Genomic DNA, 20,999 nt, shown 5'->3' with positions numbered 1-20,999 from the left:
CATGGAATTTTATGAAGAAAGAGCAGGCTGAAGCTGTACGTATATTGCTGAGTGAATTTGCTAGAGAATAACTGATAGCGTTGAGCATTTACCTGGAATTGAGTTTCACCTGCAGTTGATGGGATAGTCGAAACGAAACTTAACAGGGGCAAAGAGCATGATGAATGTTGAATGCACCCGCTTCTCTGGGGAAGAATCACCGAGAGAATTTCACTCCTCCAAGATTTTCGGTGCAATTTCGCCTTCGATCCATCGTGTTCTATGACACATCAATACATGACCTCAACAACAGAGCAGATTGGTGACTACTCACACCACTTTGGTGTCACTCTCAGATATATGCTAACAAGACGATTAAGAGCTAGAAGATATATCTATTCTAGCTTAGATTATTTATATTAATGTATAAGGATCTCGGTAAGTCTCTCTATATGATCCTAAACTAGATCTTAAATATGCGGTAGACAGTAGTAGCGAAGATAAATAATAGGGAAGAATAATACTACTAGCTTATAGAAATTTATATTACCAGGCTAGTTCTTAGAAAGGAGATATTACCGGTCTTTTTGGAGCTCTAAAATTCGGGATTTTGAGAACAGTGATAGATCATGCTTAATTTTCTCTTCAGGGGTTTCATGGAGAACTAGTTCCTTATGTTTATGGTTCGCAATCTTCGAGAATCCTAGACGAATCGGTAATTCAGGCCTACTGGTTAACAAAGCTCGTAGGCGAATTGTACTTGACTTCTGGAGCTAAGGGAGAAGCTAGAGGTATAAGTCAAATATCACTATCTCCTTCGTATTTATCCAGTATATCAATTACTATCGCCCTAGTCTATACTGAGAGGTCAGATCGCGTAGCGCTTTGACGGGGTTAGAGGAGTCTTTCAAATTGCTCCCTTATCGCCTTTGTTGTAATATCAGGGTCATCACGGATTATTTTCTCCGGGGCTAGCATTATCTGGGGAATACTGATCGCAAGTTGCCTTGCGATTGTCGGGAAAAGCTTCTTGGCATGTCCCCGATCTTCTTTGCCTCTCTTAAAGAAAAAGCCATGACGCTGCTTCTAGCCACAAAATATCATTTATCAGAATGTCCACTACCAAATAAAATGTCTAGAAGAGGCTCCAGTCCAATTGAACTAAGCTTCCTCAACAGGTCATACAGTAAACTCCCGTTTTCAGCACGCCCAGGTTAGGCACACATTTTCATTAGGCACCAAAATCTGTTGGATGGACCCACTTTTGTCTGGCACATAAAATTCTCTTCAATATTGCTTAGTCATGTCTATCAACCAATCAGAATGCAATATTTGACCACTTCCACTGCATCTTCTGTCAGCCAAGCTGGCTATACCAAAACAGCCCAACAAAGGCATATCCGACGCTCAGAAAAAAGCACTACGTATCTATGCATCTGAGACACACCCTAAACCTACTCAGAGATCATGCGCTGAGTGGTTTTCATCTCAATTCAATCGTCATATCAATCGTGCATCCGTCTCGAAGATCCTTTCATCTAAATACGAGCACCTTGATACTGGTTTTGCTGGCCAGAACAAACGCCCGTTAGCATCTCGGTGGCCACTATTGGATGAGGCACTATATATCTGGCAGCAGCGTCACGAGAATGCTGGCTTTCCTATAAAAGGTCTATTGATTTAGAGGAAAGCCGTCGAATTCTGGAAGAAAATACCTTAGTATAAAGACCTCGACCCGCCTTTATTCTCGGAAGGGTGGCTTTCCCGATTTAAACAGCGCTATTCGATCCGATATCATACCTTCTACGACGAATCTGTATCGGTCCCGACCTCGATATATACCGAGATGGAAGCTATTCGGGCTATCTGCGACTAGTATCAGCCAAACGATATCTATAATATGGATGAAACAGGTCTTTTTGGCGTCGAATGCCTAATGGTGGTCTGTTAAGCAAGGGTAGTCCTGGATGTAAAAAGGATAAGACTAGGATTACTCTCGTAGTAACGACAAATACTACTGGTTCAGATCGAATGCCTGTCTGGTTGATAGGCACTGCAAAGACGCCTCGCGCTCTACGAAAACTTAATATCTTATCAATTGGATGCGTCTGACGATAGAATAAGAACGCATAGATGCGCGGCAATCTTATGCAAGAATGGCTTCGCTCGTTCTATAGGTATATTGGCATATAAAGACGAGTTGTTCTATTACTCGATAACTTAAGTGCTTATCTCTCTGCGCTTGATAATGCGCCGCCACCGTCTAATATCTAAGTCGTTTTTTTGCTATTAAACTTGACCTCGATCTACTAGCTATTAGACTACGGTATTATCCGAAACCCTTAGCACTATTATCGGAAGAAATGGATGATATAGATGATTAATATAATAGATCGGGGCATCGACCCTACGCAGAGAATGAGCCTCTAGTACATACTACATTGGATTACCTAGGCCTGGAGACGTGACGTTCTAGATGAGACTATTTAGAAGGCTTTATTAAGAGCATAATTATTTGTCCTAGCACTAATGAGATGGATATATCTTAATCTTAAAACCTTTAATTAGGTGATTTATACACACAGGTAACCGACCGGCTTCCTGGTACAGAGGTTATAGAATTAGAAGAATTCCTAGACCCTCCAGGTGAGGCTTTTGACGTCGAAGAACCTGATTTATCTGAGATTATTATTGATCTTTCTGAAGAAAACGCTGTTGGTAGTGATACGTAGGATTGCGATGATAACAAGGACGAATATATATATTCGGACCACCACCAGATATCCTATCGCGTGTTGAGACCATTGAATATATGGATAAAGCTCTTCAATTTGCTCAGCACCAAGAGGGTATTACTGAGAGAGATCTACGGGATCTAGAAAGGATAGGTCATCTTTTTTCTTGGCTGTAGATAGATGGGAAGAAGGAGAGGAGAGTGGATGACTACTTTGGACCAAAAACAGACTAGTCTTTACTTATTTCGGATTAGCGCAATTTACAACAGGCACACTTTCATTCGGCACACCAAGATTCTGTTGCACGGAGGGCTGTGCCGAAAACGGGAGTTTACTTGTAACGTATATATATATCTGCAATAACACAAGACACAATGATACTATATCATCTTCCGCACAAACACTGCTTCATCTGATCTCAACTATTCCCCCACGTACAGATCCAGTCCAGAGTCGCTCCAATCGGACAATTTTTCGCGCAACTGTCGATCTGAATGGCTTCTGTTGACGACTTGCATTTCACCTGCGAGAAATCGTCGCAGGTAAGAGCCCCAGCCTGCCAGCCAGTAGCCTTGAAGTTACAGTTCTTGTAACCTCCAGCTGTAAAGGGGCCAATATCAATCGTGCTATCCTCGCCTTGCCAGGTGACTTGCTGCGTGAATGGATGCTTGTCGCATGGACTCCCGACTTGTGCCTCGGAGTTCTTAGGGTCGACTTCATAAATGAAGTACGTTTCCGGGGTGGGGCAGGGCTGGTTGTAGATTTGAATTGCTCCAGATTTGGAGGGCGATGTGGATGTTGACGAGGCTGAGGTTTTCGACGACGTGGATGAATGTTTCGACGTCGTAGAATGAGACGTGGACGATGTGGAATCAGATGTCAACGACGAGGAATGAGTTGTTGATGACGTGGATGAGTCACGGGTTGTGCTTGATCTCGTGGATGTCGCAGTGGATTCGGTCGATGTAGAAGCCGGCACAGGCGCGGTGGTTGCCGTTGCTCCAGGAGTCGAGGCCGTGGCATAATAAGCAAAGATCGAGCTGTCCTCCGCTTCGATCGAAGCGGCCATCTTCTCAAGCCCAGCTGTGTCGACTGTGAGGACTGGGAATATCCAATTTTGCCCCATAGCTACGTTTGGGCAACCCGTACATGTGCTGCTGCTGGATATAATTGTAGTCGATGCAGTTGGCTTAGCTGAGCATCCTGTTACAGTGGTGCACATTATCGTAAAGCAATCGGTCGTAGCTGTGGATGCACCCGAGGCGATTGCCGTGCTGCACTTGACCTGGCAGTCTCTCGCGGTCGTAGAGGTCGCACAAGATGTGGTTGATGTGGTTGATGAGGTTGATGAATGGCTTGTTGTCGAAGTTTGATCACTAGTTGTGGTCTGCTTCTTAGTCGTGTGGTTGTCATTATTTGGGTCGTCCTTCGGGTTCGTGTCCGGTTTATCATCTGGGTCCACCTCACTTCCACCATCGCTGGGGGAAGTACTATGAGAACCGCATAGCCACTTCAGGAGACTGGGGCATTTCAGGCTAGGCTTTTCGATATTCGGTCGGATAGGATTCGAAAGGTGAATGCCAGATCCAATCTCTGGGCCATTGCCCGATGGAGGCCAATGCTCTAGTACAATGCCGCCAGATGCAACATAGACAGGTCCCGTTGTGGTATGAGTGCCAGAAATGACGTACTCGGTGTTAATGGTCGTGGGAGCTGTCACACTTTCCAAGCCTGGCAGGGTCTGGATTCCATACAAGCCGGTGATGGAAGCATCCGAAAGGGTGATCCATTGCCCACTGGAGGTAGAAGATGAGGTTGAACCAGGATTCGGTTTTGTTGTTGTATGATGAGAAACGGGGCTTCCATCAACAAACACCGTACCACCTTGGCCCAGCGACACCGTATCTGTACCAACAGTGACATGTCCACCTGGAGTCAAGGTAGCGGTACCAATGTTAAACCCGGCTGGATTCGCAGTGGCAGTGATAGAACCAAAGGACAGCACATCGCCACCAGAAGTATGCGTGGTAGACGTGGAATGACGGTTCGGCGAGGTGTGCGAGGTGTGCGCCGCAGTATCGGTACCCTTCGAAGTGGTCGATTGTGTATGGTCGGTCGAGTCAGACCTGGTCGAGGCCGTGTGGGCACCTCCACCACCGAAGAAGGTGATCGTGTCGTCGAAACAGTCCGTATACTTGGCACCTTGCTGGGTCGTCACGCTTGGATAGCAGGCAAATATCTCCGAACCAGGTCCGGTGAAGGTTGCCGCAACGATAGCAGTGTCCGAGGGCTCGATAGTGAAGGCCGTTGGGTGACCGGAAAGAGTCAAGGTGGTAGTCAACGTAGGCGTGGCCTTGTGGTCAAACGATTTCACCAAGATTTTCCGCGAGCTTTGCTGGAAATTGACGTTGTATCCCTGCATGCGAACAGGCTGGTTCTGTCCGGCGCGGACTTGAAGCCTGGATGGGTCGACGGCGCCATCAGGGAGGGAGGTGGCGGGCAAGGCAAAAGCAGGCCAAATGGCCGCTGCAAGCAGACCAATAGTGTGGAGACATAAATGCGGCATGGTGTCCTCAGACAACGACAGAATAGATATGTAAATGCTGGGCTGCAAGAAACATTTGGAACGGTCCCAGTGGAGTTTATATCACTTCACCTTATAATGATTCCTCTCAGCCATCTCCGTATTACTCCATGTCTGGCCTAGAGGTCTAATCCAGTATCCAACGGGGCCATAAGCGGCAGGCGAAGGGGCCAGAGCAGATTCGATTTAGACCTGAGATCTTGTATATCTGCTTTCCAAGGTTGTCGGGAGCCGTTCCAAGATTTCTATCGCGGATCCTACCACATGAGGCATCTGTGATGCTGTCTGCGGCCATGCGCACTAACGATGTGGACCTGCATCTCTGTCGCCAGTACTTTTGTTATGGAGCCGATGTTCGACCCCCATTTTTATATCCAACGCTAGCGCCTTATACTACTCTGTATATACTCGTGCTAGGGTAAATATTGCTCCGCAGATGTAGGTACCGCTATATAATAGCTAGAAGTGTTGTTGGCGATGAAAGTGGATTATGGGGGCGAGCTTCGCGGATCTTACCGAATAAGGCATCTCTGATGCTGTATGGGGGCTATGCGCAATCAGCCGCTGGCACTTTTGTTATGGAGCCGATGCTCGACCCCCATTTTTATATCCAACGCTAGCGCCTCATACTACTCTGTATGTACCATTGCTGGCGTAAACGGCTCTCCACAGGTGTAGGTACCACCATGATGGCAGCTACTGTTGTAGGCGACAAGAATAGATCATGGGGGCGAGCTGCAGGGGCAGAACTGGATTACTTTGATGTGCCCGAATAGCGCATGAAGAATCTCTTTTATAGAGCCGGCTTCTCGTCGATGTAAAAGGCAGTCTTCACACTTCTTCCCATCTCCTGCGAGTTTACAGCTGTCAAGCCCTTGACCCCAGCGCAAGATGCTGATCTCTTCTCAATGGCAATTCCTGCTTTTCCTGGGCAGCGTGTTGCTGGGCTGGCTCATCCACCCCGCTCATGGCACCACAACTGATCAAGTTTTCGATGTCCAGCTAGCCAGAGATAACAATGGCGGCGACTGTGATGCTCATCTGTCCGTTGTGAATCTTATGAGTTCCGAGGTCGAGGCCATGGTCAAGGCTGCGACGGACGCAATCAACACCCTCCTCACCGCGCCAGAGGGCTCGGCTCTCAAGGGACGAAAGGAGCGTCTGCGTATTGCAATGATGGCCGAGAAGCTTTGGAAAATCAAATACACCAAGCTCAAATTGACCGTGGAAGATAAAAACTCCATCAAAACACTGGACGCAATCAAGAGTGCGAAACCCCATTCCGTCTGTATTTGAAATACACTGACCCGATTTGTATGGCTTCCAGAAAATTATGGCAAAATTCAAGAGTACATCGATGACCCCAATGCTAGTGATGGTGGTAAATTTCGGTTTGCCTGCGACGACAGTTGGGCCCAAAGAGTCGAGAAACTGCCGACCGACCTGCATTTCCAGTATGTGCAGTATAAGAAAGGCACACCAGTCAAGGAGGTCGACAGTAAGTTTTCTGGCCATCCGATTGAGCTTTTTCGCTGATGATCGTCTAGTACTCAAAGGCGATAAGGAGTTCGACTATGCCTGGTATAATACAGGGGGCAAAACGATCGAGCAGCAATACATGACTTTCCAGAACGGTTGGCATCCAGACGGACCCTGTCAAGGCGGAACCCGCGAGGTGAATGGAAAGGAGTACGAACCTATCCAGGCCCAAACGCAACAAGAGCGAATCATGATCTATTTCTGTCCAATAGTGTGGAAGATGAAGGAAAGCTTGGCTTCGTCTGCTAAGAATGTCAAGAAAAAGGATCTATTGGACGACTATCGGACCCCCAGCTCAGTCTTGCTCCACGAAATGACCCATCAGCTCTTCAGATCGCGTAAGTCATGATTTGCTCCCGTTAACTATGAATCGGCTAACCCGATAACAACAGAAGATACTACTTATGGATGGAAGGGTTGCGTTAACAAAATCACGACTGCAGACGATGCTGTGGGCAATGCCGACACCTATACCTTCTTTGGGATGGCGATGTACATGGACAAATGGTGGTGGGACAGCGGGCGAGCCCAATCGCCCCCTTTTATTGCTTAGATATCGGGTTGAGATGCGATACTAGATAATCAAACACCGAGTACTTTGCCTTCAAGAATCACGTAGAACAACACGAAATGGATTATAAGACGATACATTGACAACCCGCCTTCCCCCTCTTATCCTCTCTCTGACCCTCTTTCAAACCCAGATACTCGTCCGTTACTATTATCGCCCCCAAAAACCGACTGCGAACCTCAGACGCTCCCGTGGAACGAAAATAAGGCCGGAAACCCTCTTCCCCCGTAAGATCCCCATCTGACTTACCCAGTTCTTCCGGGATCGGAACCCGGTCCTTCGGAAAGCTGCTCTTGAGTACGGTTCTCATCCCTGAACTTTGGAAGAGAGCATGGCGGTCCTGAAGACTCCTCCATTCAATGCACCAGAATTGTGTCCTGCCATCGTCTGCAGACGCGTTTGAGAACGACATGACTGGGTTCGTATCCGGCGGTAACGGGGGATTTACGAATGTGCATGGCGCAAAATCCGTCAGATACTGTGTGAGGATGAACCCTAGAGTAATATCGAGACGCTGTGTTTCATTCTCCGGGTAGCGTGCTGTCAGAAACTCGAGGCATTTGGGACCTTGTGGATATGCGAGGCGGAGGGCTGCGCTGAGCTGGATTGCTGATGTTGTGGAGAGTGGCTCTTTTAGGAGAGGCGTGAGCGCGTCTCTGAGGAGCAAGCTCGTGTCTGTATCTGTAGAGGCCAGGCTGGCTTGAAGAGTTTTGAAATCTTTCTTGTCGAGGCGGGCTGTTGCAGGCTGGTCAGAGTTTGGTATTTGAGAACTTGGTGGATTTAACACTCACGGTACATGAATACGACTTGGTTGGGGTGCTCTTCGTCGACGCAGAAGTAGATTTGAGAAATTTCCCATTTGTAGTAGCACTCCTCATTACGAATATCTCGCAATATCTGTAGGCTCTTCTTCCATGACCTGTGTGAGGGGTGTGACGGTTTCTCGAGGTCGGGGACAGAGTGGTGCAAATTGAGGGTAATTAGACAGGCCATGGCGAAGAGATTACAGGAAGGTAGAATGGTTTTGTTGGCAGACGTTTGTTGATGGATGAGCTCGCACGAGGCTGAAGGTCGAGCTGATTATCCCCGTCGATCCGGGGCCATTTAGTCAGATCAATGACAAACGTCATTCAGTCCATCTTACCTGCATAAAGTACACTAACTAGAATAGTCTAAAATTAAAAATATATTAGTAATAAACTTAATACAAAACTTTAACTTATAAAACTAAATATAAGATAGTTTTACTTATTTTACTTAAAGATAGATCTAATTTATTATTAATATTTATATAGATACTATAATAGTATTTAATAATAGTAAAAAATATAGCTAAATACTTAGTTTATATTTCAATCCAAGTGCAAGTGCCAAGTCCGTATGCCTCATACGTATTCTTACATTATAGCAGATAGGCGTTAGATTCTCCTTGACTCCGATCAGCATGTACGCTTGAAAACATTTAGCGAACATGTCTGGGATATCTGAGTAGCGAGTGATGGAGGGGAACAGGGGTTTGGACTATTCGCGGTTTTCTCTCGATTATATGGTGTATTTTCAATTTTGGCGACAGGGGCTGTGGTTGAATTTGTTTCGTACCGGGCTGTCAAGTGTGATAAAGATCGGATACAAAAGCTTTCGGGATGTATAGATGCAGGTCAGCTTCAATGGCCGCCAGCAGGTTGCGGACCGCAAAAGCGTTGTGCGGAGTCTTCACCTGTGAGGCTATTCACACTTTCGGCCTGAGGCCACCTAGGAAGTTGGCTATAACGCACCAGTTCGGTGATCTACCCCTACCTTTCTATCGCTGTTTCGCCGGAGGAGAGTTGGCCGCTGACCGACATATTGCTTATACGGGCTGATACGTCTAAGAGCCGGGGAGACGAAGATAGAGCTCCCAAAGAAACAGTCTCTGTTCCAATCCGACTTAGTGCTTTACTTCTCCTACCTAGTTAACAGGCTTACTACCCTACACGTGGTTGACATCGTAACATGTATCGCAGCACAGCCACAAAAAATAGGCGAAGCCACATTTCCTGTAAGATTGAAGTAGTAGCCGTACGTGTTTTACACGTATCCTTCCCGTCATAAACTAATCCAATTACAATTTCTTACCATTTTCGTATCTATAGATACGCGAAAATACGAACGATGAAATGATAGCTAATGGAAATTCATTGAACGATCTGCTTTACTTCATAGTAATACGTGGCCTTGAAGTGTATGACTTTTCGAGCTAGTTTCACAGCATACGTTTGCAACCCCAAAACGTGCAGGCATTGAGCTTCTTTCTTTTAGATGTCCATTACGGCTTTATTTCAAACTGCTCTTCTTCCTGTCTGAGACTTTCTCACCTTTCCTCTTATCTAGCTATTTGGAGACTGATTTTCCTGCTGCCTCTATTTTTAAAGGAAGTTTAAGCGATCCTCAACGACAAGGGTTAATCAATTGGGGTTTAGATACAGACGGAATAAAGGAGTCTTTTATTTCAGAGTTGTAGCAATCAAATCCCGGATCTTGTCACACAGATCCTGCATCTTGTAGGGCTTATGTAAAATCGCGTCCATGCCCGCGTTGAGCATGTCTGCTTGTTGATCTTGTCGCACATTAGCAGTAACTCCCAATATGGGCGTATGCGTTCCATTGTCCTGTTCCAATGCTCTGATCTCTCGCGCCGCTGAATTTCCGTCCATGACGGGCATTTCCTGATCCATAAGAATACAGTCAAATGAATCGCGCTTCCACGCGTCGAGAGCCTCCCTCCCGTTATTGGCTGTAATAACTTCATACCCTGCTATCTTCAGCTTGCGCGAAAGAACTCGCTGATTGATAATATTGTCCTCGACAAATAGGATGCGTTGTTCTTCCTTCAACTTGGACATGACCGTTACTGCCTTGGGCTCCTGCTTGGGAGAGAACCCATCAACATTGGACCGCTGCCTCTGGTCGATTATTGGATGATCGCCTCGTGCAGCAGCTTCTGCTAGCTCTAACGAATGCTTTTTCCGTTCATCGCTCTCTATTGTAACTGCGGCCTCAGTGGTGTGCTTTATTGGTGGATCCTGAGAAAGGTCGATCATTAGGGCATCCTTTTTAACATCAAAGGTTTTACTATCGAGCTCTTGGATCTGGCGGCACAGTTGGTCAACTGGAGACTTTCTGTCCGCTTCCCTGTTGTCAACTGAGTCGGGGCATCGTCGGACGGCGAAGAAGAAGCCAAATGTGCTTCCCTCACCATCCCTGGAGCTCACGCCGATCTCCCCTCCATGCATGTGGCAAAGTCTCCGGCTGATATTGAGGCCCAGCCCGTAGCCACCATATATCCTGTCCGTGCGAGGGGTTGCTTGCTTGAAGCGCGCAAAAAGCAGCTTCTGATGCTGATCACTGATTCCAATACCGGTGTCTTTCACGGCGACCATGATATACGCAACCTGACCATGACCCCATTCAGGGTCTCCAGTGGCGTCAAGCTTCAGAGCTGTTTCGCTCGGCTCGAAGAATACGACGTTAGGTGGGTATGATGTTGGCCTCAACGTGGCGGCTCCCATGGAGACCCGGATCTTCCTTTCGTTTTGTGACTCGGCCGTGAACTTGATGGCGTTGGAGACGAGGTTGACCAATACCTGGCCTATCTTATTGAGGTCTGCGACGACCCAGTTGAGATTGCAATCGGCGTATGACTGGTCAAGCACGTATTGGAATTCAACCCCCTGCTTGCGCAATTCGGGTCGAAACATGGTCAGTAAAGTTGCCAGATGCGACTTCGGCTGGAATTCTTGCGGCGCCAGCGCCAGCATCGCGGCATCCAGCTTTGAGTATATCAGTACATCGTCAATGATCTTCTTCTGGTGTGCAACGCAGAGGTTGATCGTCTCCGCGGCCTCCGCAACCCTCGCCATCTGCTCCTCCGCGTCGTCTGGCGCTTGATCCTGCAAAACATCCATGATATCCTCCGCACAATGCAAGATCGCAGATAGCGGATTCCGCACCTCATGGCTAATCATATCAATAAACCGCTCGTGTTGCTGCTTTCGCTCTTCCGCATCATCCGCAATCTTTTTCTGCAACAACTCTGCGGCCTTCTCCGGCGTAATGTCGCTGATCATGCAAATCATACCGCCAGTACCGCTTAACCCAAACTGCTTCAGATCATCCTCGTCCAAAGGTGTCAGCGACAGCGCCCGCCATTCCTTCGCATCACCTGTTGTCCGGTATTCCCTGCGAATCCCTGCCGTCATATGCACCGCGACCCGGTACGCCTCGGCTATCTGCTCATAATCGCAGGCGTGGACCGACTGCAAAACGGTATCCAGTCCTGCTGGTTGATGGCTCCCTGTAAATTCATAAAATTGCCGGTTCTTGAAGACAATCTGGTCGCAGTGATTGACGATTGCCACGCCGACAGGGAGAGCGTCTGCTAAGCGCTGAGCGCAGATGTTGATGCGAAATTCAGTCTTCGGCATGTCAATGTGTCATGTGAAAGAAATGCACTGTGACGACTAGTTCAAACTTGAGCATTGATCTTCACAATTTTCGCAATCGCATGGCGTAAAAGTCCAATCCGGTCTCCTTGCTGGTTGGGCTACATTGCCGTTTGAGCACGAGTTGAGTTTTTCCGGTTTACTGATTTCGATTGAATTTAATGACGTCAAGTAGGAATTCGTCACACGTTCCCAATGCAGACAGCGGTTGACCGAAAATAGACTTTCTCAGAGCGTGCTCATGGACGGATGCTTTACTGCCGAGATTATGACTTAGCTAGTCACCGCCGGGGCTATGGAACTTCCTCGAATCCACAACTAGCAAGTCTTACTTATTTTGCGCTCCAAGGGAACCTTGTGCGTTAATGTGCCTTTCTGCTATTCAGAAAAATGCCTGGCAGAACTCACTCTAAGTCCCCCTATGGCTGTGACCATTGCCGGAGGCGGCGCGTCAAATGCGATGAACAAGGCCCTCCGTGTAACAACTGCATCCTGCGACAGCTAAGCGATTGCACATATTCCGGGGTGCTACCCCTATATCTGATCGCCAAGGCTCGTTACAGATATTCTGATGCCACTGAAGCGCGGCTCGGATATATGTAGTCTTAGGACGGTACCCACATTCCCCGGGTCTTCCTGTTGCAATGCAACAGGAAGCTTGCTTATTCTTCTCGAGGGAATACATGAGGGTATATTTACAACATGAAGTCCAAGTTTATGGGGAATCAACTTGGTTCTTCCCATACATAGAGCAGGAATTATTTCCGATGCGGCGTCTTCGTTCCTGAGCAGCAAGTGCCTTGTATCACAACAATGATGTCCTTACCCGAATTCCTCATCTCTCTTAACGCATGCCAGCCATGAAGCTCCAAACACAGGGTAGTCGATTTTGATTCGAGTACTCCTTGTAGATATAGAACGGCCGACCTTTTATTGATGACAGATCAGCGGTATTGCCTTGGTTCGTTCTAGGAAAGTGGGCTGGGAAGATGTAAGGGATTTACAAATTTGACGAGTATTTCTGCACAGCCACAAAAGCAACGGAGGCGGTGAACCGACTTTACCAAGCGCATACAGTAAACTCCCGTTTTCGGCACGCCCAGGTTAGGATATACAGTGGCACCGCAAAAGTCCGTGACCCCGAAAGTACCTTTCTTTACCGCCTTCTTATAATGGACATAAAGCCCAGTAATAGTAGTTTTTTAGTGGTGCAGACGCTAATTGCCGGCAGAATATTAGCGCGATACTTCGGGGGTCACAGACTTTTGCGGTGCCACTGTATAAAAGGTGAGATCCCGGAGCGGATCATGGTATATAAACCGCGTACAAGACTTCTGAGTATTCAGAAGTCTTGGTGGACCTTTTGGCCTAGTGGGACTTGCCTTCCTTGCCCTTTTGCTGATTGGTCTATGATTCCCCTGGTTGACGCGGACCTGGGATCTCAAAGGTTTAGAGTTACGGGGTATAACCTCTATTTTATACTTAAATACTTAGGTATAGATTATTTCTATTATTTAATACTAGAGACTAGAGATTGTATTTTCTCTGGTACATTTTATTTTTAAGGTATAATTTCTCTATCTTTTCTTGACGGCGAAAATCGCCGCTACGCAAAGGAAGCCAGGAAGGAAGCAGGGAAAGCACACATCAATCTCTATCTAGAGAAAAACCTCTAAGGGACAGGAAGAGGATGAAGACAGGAGATGGCCTATATAGGCCATCGAACAAAGCAATCTAGGAGAAACAGAAGGAAGAAGCCAGAAAACCCTCTGCATCCTGCACATCCTGCAAGCAGGAACAATCGCTGGTCCTGCAGCCAGACGATCGAGGCCAAGGGAGGGAGGAACCTCCATCGTTTCTTTTTCCTTAAAAGGATATAGCGCCTCAAGAAACGGGGTGTTATGGTATTAGCCCCCGTGAGGCTATTCACACTTTCGGGCTGAGGCTACCCAGGAGGTTGGCTATGACGCATCAGTTCGGTGGCCTACCACCACCCTTCCAGGAGTTGCCCGCTGACCGACGTGTTTCTTATGCGGGCTGATACGTTTACCTGGTTACCCCTCCTTCTGTTGATAGGGGATGTATATAAGATCAGCCTGGGGAAAGGAAGATAGGGCCCCTAAGAACAGTCTCTGTTCCAATCCGACTTAGTGCTTTACTTCTCCTACCTAGTTGACAGGCTTACTACCCTGCAAGCAGTTAACATCATAACACGGGGTTATAGCAGAAAATGAAGGATTCACTAAATAAACAATATTATAGGGCGCTATACTTTGCTTAGGTTAGACTAAGTACAGACTAAGTGCTTAATAGATACCTCTGATAGGGCTCTAAGTAACTAATCCGTGAGCTAGCTAATTACGGTCACTAAGCGTCCCTTAAGTAGTCACGTGAACCCTCTGATCAGGTCTCTAGGTCTAAGCCTGGTCTGAGGTTTACTTAGTGAGTCTGACTCTAAGCGCCCTCGTAAAAGCGGCGGCATCTCAGAAAAGAAAGCCATATATAGCAGGGGAAAAATGGTAGGTAGAGAGACCTACCTAGTCATTTAATGATACCTATACTATTTCCATTTTGACTAAGAAGAATTCACTCACTAAGCACGGATATTGCGATTACGACATGAATTCCGGGAAACTTCCGCGCTTACTCAAAGGTGTCGAGTCACAAATTTGGCCCACCCTAAGCTGAAATAGTCGGAAGTCACATATCATCACTTTTACAAAAATGAGAGTCAGGTTCCATAGGAAGACAAGCAAGGAACATTCTACCACATACGACCATAGGGTGTGGAGAACAGGGCTTCCCGTCCGCTCAGCCGTACTTAAGCCACACGCCGGCCAGTTAGTAGTATGGTGGGTGACCACATGCGAATCCTGGCTGTTGTATGTTTTTGTTTTTCGGATTTTACTTCTATCATAAAATGAAGACACTACTCTTGCCGTTATACTCTTCAGCCGCTTCAGGCCCCTTCACCCGAACGCCCTGAACACCCCTGACCCCTCGGCTAAACTTTCCCTCGTTCCCACCCCCCTCCCTGCTCGCGTCCTACGTCCCTTTTTTTTGGGTGGCCTGAACTCATCCTGATCGGAGCTGATTACGGAAAATAGATTCACCGTTGCTATTACAGAGGTTGGTTGGTTGGTTGATATCATTTACCCTTGCAATGAAAAGCGATATACAGGCTTCCTCAACTATATATACATCCGCGTACGTACATGTAGAATTTTCCACTTTCTGAAAACGAACTTAGAGCCTCGTCAAGGCCTGTCGTGGCCTAATTACCGCTCCTATTGTTACGCTACCCTCGTGGTGCGCGGCTTCGGAATCGCTGTAACGCCTCTGCGAAGTCTAAGACGGTGTTGACCGTCCAAACCCGCGAGACGGTATAGAGTTTACTTTACTTACCTTCATTTAAGCCTCCTAGCATGCTCGATATATAATAAAACGTGTCCCCGACTTCTCTCCTTAACTCTGTGAAGGGCTGTAGTAGAATTGATTCAATTGTACTAGGCCAACATGCAGTTTACAACAATCTTGAGGAAAGGAAAGGGAAAGAAAAGAGACCGTCTCTGATAGAATCCTCTAGAATCCTTCATGCTCAAGGCGGTGTTCGAAAGGCCATGGCACATGGTCATAAAATACAGCGACTTTGTGAATTTTATCCGTATAGGTACAAATTACCAACGAAAAGATTGAAAACGAAACCATTAAGTGACATGCAAAGATTCGAGACGTTCCTGTGTTGATTAGGTCTCAACCTCTGATCAGGCTCTGTGGATTGTTCACAAATACGACGAGCAGGGTACTTTTGACGCGAGAAATTGATATAAAAATTGCCGTCACTAGACTAAATAAAAAGAGATACGAATTGGGGCCAGGTTGTCGAGCACCTTGTTCTCAGGACTGCAGAATGAGTTATTGGAATTCAATACTCTGGAGATGTGTTTCGCTGACTTTTATTTGAAATTAATAACAGAGAAGTATAAGGTGGCTCAGGAACCTTCAAGTACCGTTCATCGTTTGCCAAATACTAGGCAGTTAAATACTGCGATAAAATCATTAATGGAATATTTGAAAATGTTAAGAAAAACACGAATATGAGGGTAATTAACCAAATTTATCCCCTTGTCTGATGTTTAGTTACAGCATGGGCTTTTGGACCATGAGATTAGTCTCACTGGAAAGGTTCTTCACCTCTATCATGATCATCAAGCGTAGACTGAGCAAACAACCATCTGAACAAACACTACTTGACTCAATTACAGTAAATACAGGGTGATGTCTGGACTTCCCCCAATCTCAACGTCGGGTTCAAAGATCTCAGTTGAGCCTTTCTCCACGAGCCCGTTTAATGGCAGTGTATTGGGAGTGGCCAGGCCGCAACGCAGGCCCAGGAAACCCTTCTGCAACTGGACAGTCTGGAAAGCCATGTGAAGTCCCTTGTCAAATACGCTTAGGGGTTCATTGATTGAGTCCCTCAATATTTAGTCTTTGTCCAATCTAATTTTGTTGTTTTCTCTTCCAGATATCTTTCTTCCCCCTAGTTAATAGGTACCTATCCTTGCGAGCATCCTATTTGGAGAACAACCACAGGAGGATCATGACTGCCGATATACTATGTCGTTTTTTATGCAATAAGTGGTATTGCAAAGTACAAACCAGTTAAACTTACATTCTAACTATATGCTCCTGAAAATAATTCGTTTACTAGCTCCACGACCTCATAATTAAGTTTAGAGGATACCAGTGCCAGGGCGATGAAATGAGTTTACTACGGGAAGAAATCTTACTTTGGGCAACATACAACTCGAAAGCGCTTATTCAGGATATAACGACAAAGAACCATTTCTATCACCATTAATCACCCGCATCAGAACACCTTTTTGAGCAACCATCATCTCTCTTGGGTTGAGCAGGTCCCTGTAGAGAGATTGATGCTACTAAAGTTCTTGATCTTGATCACTGAATTATGAACCATCCATGCTACGGTGCGAATGTAATATTTCCCTCCAATTTTCGCTTTCTCTCTTCTAAGAACTGCTCCTGCTCCACTCGGCTCTTCTTCAGATCTACGCCGACGACTAAGATCCCGAAGCTCAACAGACTCAATGCAAATAGGAAGTAAAAGGGTGTTGATGGGTTTCTGGAAGGGGTGGCGTCAATGATAGCGCTGGAGACGATTGGTCCAATAAATGATGATGTCTTCCCGACAATGCTGAATAGACTGAAGAAGAGAAATTCATGGCCACGAGGTGTCACTTCGGAAATCATGATTTGCGAATAACTGTACCATGGGCAGATAAAGAGACCATAGAAGGCTTGGTAGATCTAGCGGGGAGTTAGTCCTTCCATGGCTGGATACATGGTCTTCCTCTGTATAATCAAAGGAACGCAGGAGATCGTCGACTAACCCAAACTTCCCAAACATGATGGAAACCAAATCTGCTAGTCCAAATGCCTATCATACCCCAACCATCAAGAAGGATAATACAGAATGCAATAGTATTGAACATGGCTTTTGTCCCAATTTTGTATCGTTTCTGGATTGACCAGAACGCATAAATACCCACAGCCTGGGGAAACGGGTTAGAAGCGAACTAAGAATGTTTTCGAAACCAAACTCACCTGTGCTGTAATCCCCACAATTAGGAGATATGTTAACTGTAAGGTATTATATGCCACTATGCTGTTCTGCAAAGTGGAAATAACGGTGACTGTGGTATTCAGGGAATCACCCAGAAAGAAATAACCTTGAGAAAAACTTAGTCTGGAGCTCACGCAATAAGATGGATCATTTCCCTCTCACCAATAAGGTACAGCAGACTCTGCTTCAACTTCGATACCTGACTCATAGCATTTGAAAGCTGCGACAAACCAGCTAAAATGATATTCCGCTTGCCATGATTCAAACCAGGCCGTCTCTTCTCCAAAAAGAACCATGGCAACGACACAAGCAGCCAAACACCGCTCGCAAAAGCAATCAGCACACTCAGTCCCCAATTGTTATTTGCTTCGCTGGCATTAACGTCAATCTTAAACATGAGCCCAACAATAATAGCAAGAATAATAATTTCTGCAAGTGATTGGATGTAAAACGCAATATTCGCCAACTGACTCCTCTTCATCGTATCAGCAAAATCATACTCTTCACGAGAAATTTTCCCGGCAGCGAGATCATCAGCATGACCTTTCATCTCAGGCGTGTTGCGCGCAAGCCCCGGGAACGCAGCGGTCCAGAAAGTCAATGTAGTCTGATAGGCGATTAGGCCAATTATGTATAGCCCAACACCTATATGCCATTTGTCTCCCGTGTGGATACCCAACCAGGCGAACCCGAGGGCATAAGCGACGATAGAGAGCACGATGAGGATATTAGACCTCCAGTTCCCGAAATCAGCAAAGCTGCCGATGACTAGGAAAACCACGATTTGGACGGCAAATGAGATTCCATTGCATAGCAGCACGATGCCGTTGATTGATCGTGGAGTTCCGGCGAAAGATAGAGTGTTGCTGTCTCCGGCAGCTTGGTAGAGAAGATTTTGGAAAGCCGCTGGAGCGAAATCTATTTGTTCGTTAGAGAGGAAAGGATTGCTGGAGACTCGACTTGTAGGCATACTGAATAGAGACAGTCCATTGTTTCCAGCGTAGTAACTATTGTCACAATTTAGTCACGGCTGTGTTGTGGGATTGTTGGTGACACACGCGTAATAGGCCCAGATTTCCAGTTTGGTAGTGCAATATTTCTCATCCACTTGAACTAGTGCCACCATGGGATTCTTGTCCCGCACTTCATCGGCCAGACTGAGTGGATCGACTACCGGAAGTGGTCCGGCTTTTGGATCATCATGAGAGACTGGATCGCTGACTATCATGGTGGATTTTAGACAATTTTGTTATAAAGATAAAGAAAGATTGAAGTTTGCAAAGATGGAGTTTCTGTTTAAAATTCTGTGATCATTACCAGTCTCCTATTGTTCTAGTAGAATGAATTATATTTTGTCATTCGTTAAGTGGCATCAACTGGTAAATCTCTGTGATTCACTTATCAGCTATATTATGGACCTATCGGAAGAGAGAGATAAGAAAAGCTGTGTCATCTCTACGGAGTACATTTCGGCAGATACGAAGATCAGTATGTTTTTGATCGTAAACCAAACACAGGCGACGCGGAATCCGACACAAGGACCGAGAATTCACAGGGCGTTTGTGAGCTAAGACATCTTCGGTAATGGTTGTTTGGATACAGGCATGATAATCTTTGCTCGAAATGGTGTTTAATGTCAGGACCGACATGCCTAATAAGGAAATGGAGTCCACCCGGCAGCTTTTAAGCGATAAGATATCGTTTCATGCAGGGTGTCAGTCGTAGTTGTCGGCTGACCCGACTGTTGGGTCATATCTAATGCCTTCCCAAGCAATAGATGAAATTGAAAGGCCATTCCTCGATCCATAAGGAGCAAGAGTTTCGAAAAGAGCTTTACCAGGGTTGAAATACCCAGAGTTGTGCATCGATACAATAAGGGATCGTGTTTGGAAACCTCCAAGAGCCCGTACTTAGTTCTATTCAAATACCATATTGCGGTCAAAATGAATCCTTTCCTCTGGCTAAAGGTATGGCCCCGGGGCTCTATTAAAAGTGTGGATAAGGAAGAGACATTCGAACCAAGAGTGAGTTCACACGAATAAAAAGAACAGTCAATTTTGGCCAGAAAACTTACACCGAATAGATCCATCTCCATTACTCGCCACCGGAAAAGAAAATAACAATGCAAGAATTGCTCTTGAATCAGAGTGCAACTGCTTCTCCCATTGCAGGAACAACGCCATTTCCACTGCTGTCGCGTGAAGGCGTAAGAGCCTACAGAAGAGCCTTATTCCAGAAAAAGGTACTTGACCAATGTGCGAGCTCGCCATTTCCAGGTACCTTGGTTCTCCGTGATGCAGAGAAGCAATCGAACTTCATCAAGAATTTCTGGACACATCCTGAGACGATGAGGATAGTGTGCGAGGCAATGGGTGTACCTTTGGATGTCATCATGCCTACAGAGATCGGACATACCAATATCCAAGTTGAAGGAGCTACCGTTTCAGAGATGACGAAGAACCTCAACGTTGAACCAACAGCTGAGAAGGTGGAGTTGACTGTAGAGGAACGGGCTTATGATCCCCTGAAGGATGTTAGCACAATTATTCCGTGGCAGTAAGCTTACTCCATTTTCTCTGCCAGTGATACCATCGAGACTAACTTGACTGGAGCTATGATTCCTATCCTTATGTCTGTGTGTTGATGTTAAGTGAAACAGAGGGTATGATTGGAGGAGAAACATACATCAAAAAAGGAGATGGGACAGCTCAGAAGGTAAGTTAAATTACATTCCGCTGAGCATATGGAACTGACAGGCTCCAAGGTGGAAGGGCCTCGGATCGGCCATGCAGTGATGCTTCAAGGTGGCGAAGTCGAACACTTAGCTGCTCGAGCCAAGGGTGTTAAGGAGCGCATATCCACCATCACTTCATATCGATCAGGTGTACCAACTGTTTACGACTCCAGTTACATGACCAACGTCAGACCCTACGCAAATTTGAACAGTCTCTACCCGGAATGGACTCAGTACAGGTTGCGAAAATTAAGAGATGAGATCACCCATTATCTCAATAAGGTCGAGAAAGAGCCAGAATTAGCCTTAGATGAAGTGGCGCTAGAAAAACTAATAGCTGAGCAAACCGACTACCTCCAGCGAACCTCGCGGCAGATGATTGCTCCCAAGGAACACCAGCGGATATTGAAAGCATACGGCAGCGCAGCATACTACGACGCACCCAAGATTTGGAGAACTGTTCAATCTCTACCGGAATTTGAGAAACTTGCATCATCTGCGGACAAAAATCGAGTCTGGATGCCGGAGAGTGTTTACTGGATGGACTTTCAAAGCTCGAATGAGGCCATTCGCTTGGGAAGGCCTCTTAAAGCCACAATGGGAAACTTTATTTGGGATAAAGAAAGAGAGTACTATATGGGAGATGAACTTTTGCGACAAGGACTGAATGAATTGTTTTTGGATTGGCTGGGTACCTCGGGTCTATGGGGTATCTATCACAAGTTGGCTTAA

At 46.3% G+C, this 20,999-nt stretch overlaps 6 protein-coding genes across 6 annotated transcripts; 2 read left to right on the top strand and 4 right to left on the bottom strand.

The window, feature by feature from the left end:
- Positions 1 to 3,132: 3,132 nt before the first annotated feature.
- Positions 3,133 to 5,280, bottom strand: N7458_005099 (uncharacterized protein; the record flags this gene model as incomplete). Its single annotated transcript, XM_056908481.1, has 1 exon — positions 3,133 to 5,280. One exon carries the CDS (start codon positions 5,278 to 5,280, stop codon positions 3,133 to 3,135), a length of 2,148 nt encoding a protein of 715 aa, XP_056767099.1.
- Positions 5,281 to 6,189: 909 nt separating this feature from the next.
- Positions 6,190 to 7,390, top strand: N7458_005098 (uncharacterized protein; the record flags this gene model as incomplete). The annotated part of the gene is made up of 4 exons (XM_056908480.1): positions 6,190 to 6,565; positions 6,626 to 6,796; positions 6,846 to 7,175; positions 7,230 to 7,390. 4 exons carry the CDS (start codon positions 6,190 to 6,192, stop codon positions 7,388 to 7,390), a joined length of 1,038 nt encoding a protein of 345 aa, XP_056767098.1.
- Positions 7,391 to 7,472: 82 nt separating this feature from the next.
- N7458_005097 (uncharacterized protein) lies at positions 7,473 to 8,401 on the bottom strand (the record flags this gene model as incomplete). The annotated part of the gene is made up of 2 exons (XM_056908479.1): positions 7,473 to 8,143; positions 8,200 to 8,401. 2 exons carry the CDS (start codon positions 8,399 to 8,401, stop codon positions 7,473 to 7,475), a joined length of 873 nt encoding a protein of 290 aa, XP_056767097.1.
- Positions 8,402 to 9,891: 1,490 nt separating this feature from the next.
- Positions 9,892 to 11,871, bottom strand: N7458_005096 (PAS domain-containing hybrid sensor histidine kinase/response regulator; the record flags this gene model as incomplete). The annotated part of the gene is made up of 1 exon (XM_056908478.1): positions 9,892 to 11,871. One exon carries the CDS (start codon positions 11,869 to 11,871, stop codon positions 9,892 to 9,894), a length of 1,980 nt encoding a protein of 659 aa, XP_056767096.1.
- Positions 11,872 to 16,872: 5,001 nt separating this feature from the next.
- N7458_005095 (autophagy protein) lies at positions 16,873 to 18,761 on the bottom strand (the record flags this gene model as incomplete). Its single annotated transcript, XM_056908477.1, has 6 exons — positions 16,873 to 17,217; positions 17,301 to 17,462; positions 17,515 to 17,639; positions 17,696 to 18,451; positions 18,506 to 18,540; positions 18,592 to 18,761. The coding sequence occupies 6 exons, from the start codon at positions 18,759 to 18,761 to the stop codon at positions 16,873 to 16,875; spliced, it is 1,593 nt and encodes a 530-aa protein (XP_056767095.1).
- Positions 18,762 to 19,476: 715 nt separating this feature from the next.
- N7458_005094 (uncharacterized protein) lies at positions 19,477 to 20,999 on the top strand (the record flags this gene model as incomplete). Its single annotated transcript, XM_056908476.1, has 4 exons — positions 19,477 to 19,557; positions 19,617 to 20,089; positions 20,146 to 20,248; positions 20,298 to 20,999. The coding sequence occupies 4 exons, from the start codon at positions 19,477 to 19,479 to the stop codon at positions 20,997 to 20,999; spliced, it is 1,359 nt and encodes a 452-aa protein (XP_056767094.1).

Source organism: Penicillium daleae (genome assembly GCF_028827525.1).
Source record: "Penicillium daleae strain IBT 16125 chromosome Unknown utg000005l_segment0_segment0, whole genome shotgun sequence".
Classification (NCBI taxonomy): domain Eukaryota; kingdom Fungi; phylum Ascomycota; class Eurotiomycetes; order Eurotiales; family Aspergillaceae; genus Penicillium; species Penicillium daleae.
The sequence above is the reverse complement of the archived record's forward strand: the minus strand, read 5'-3'. Positions and strand labels throughout refer to the sequence as shown.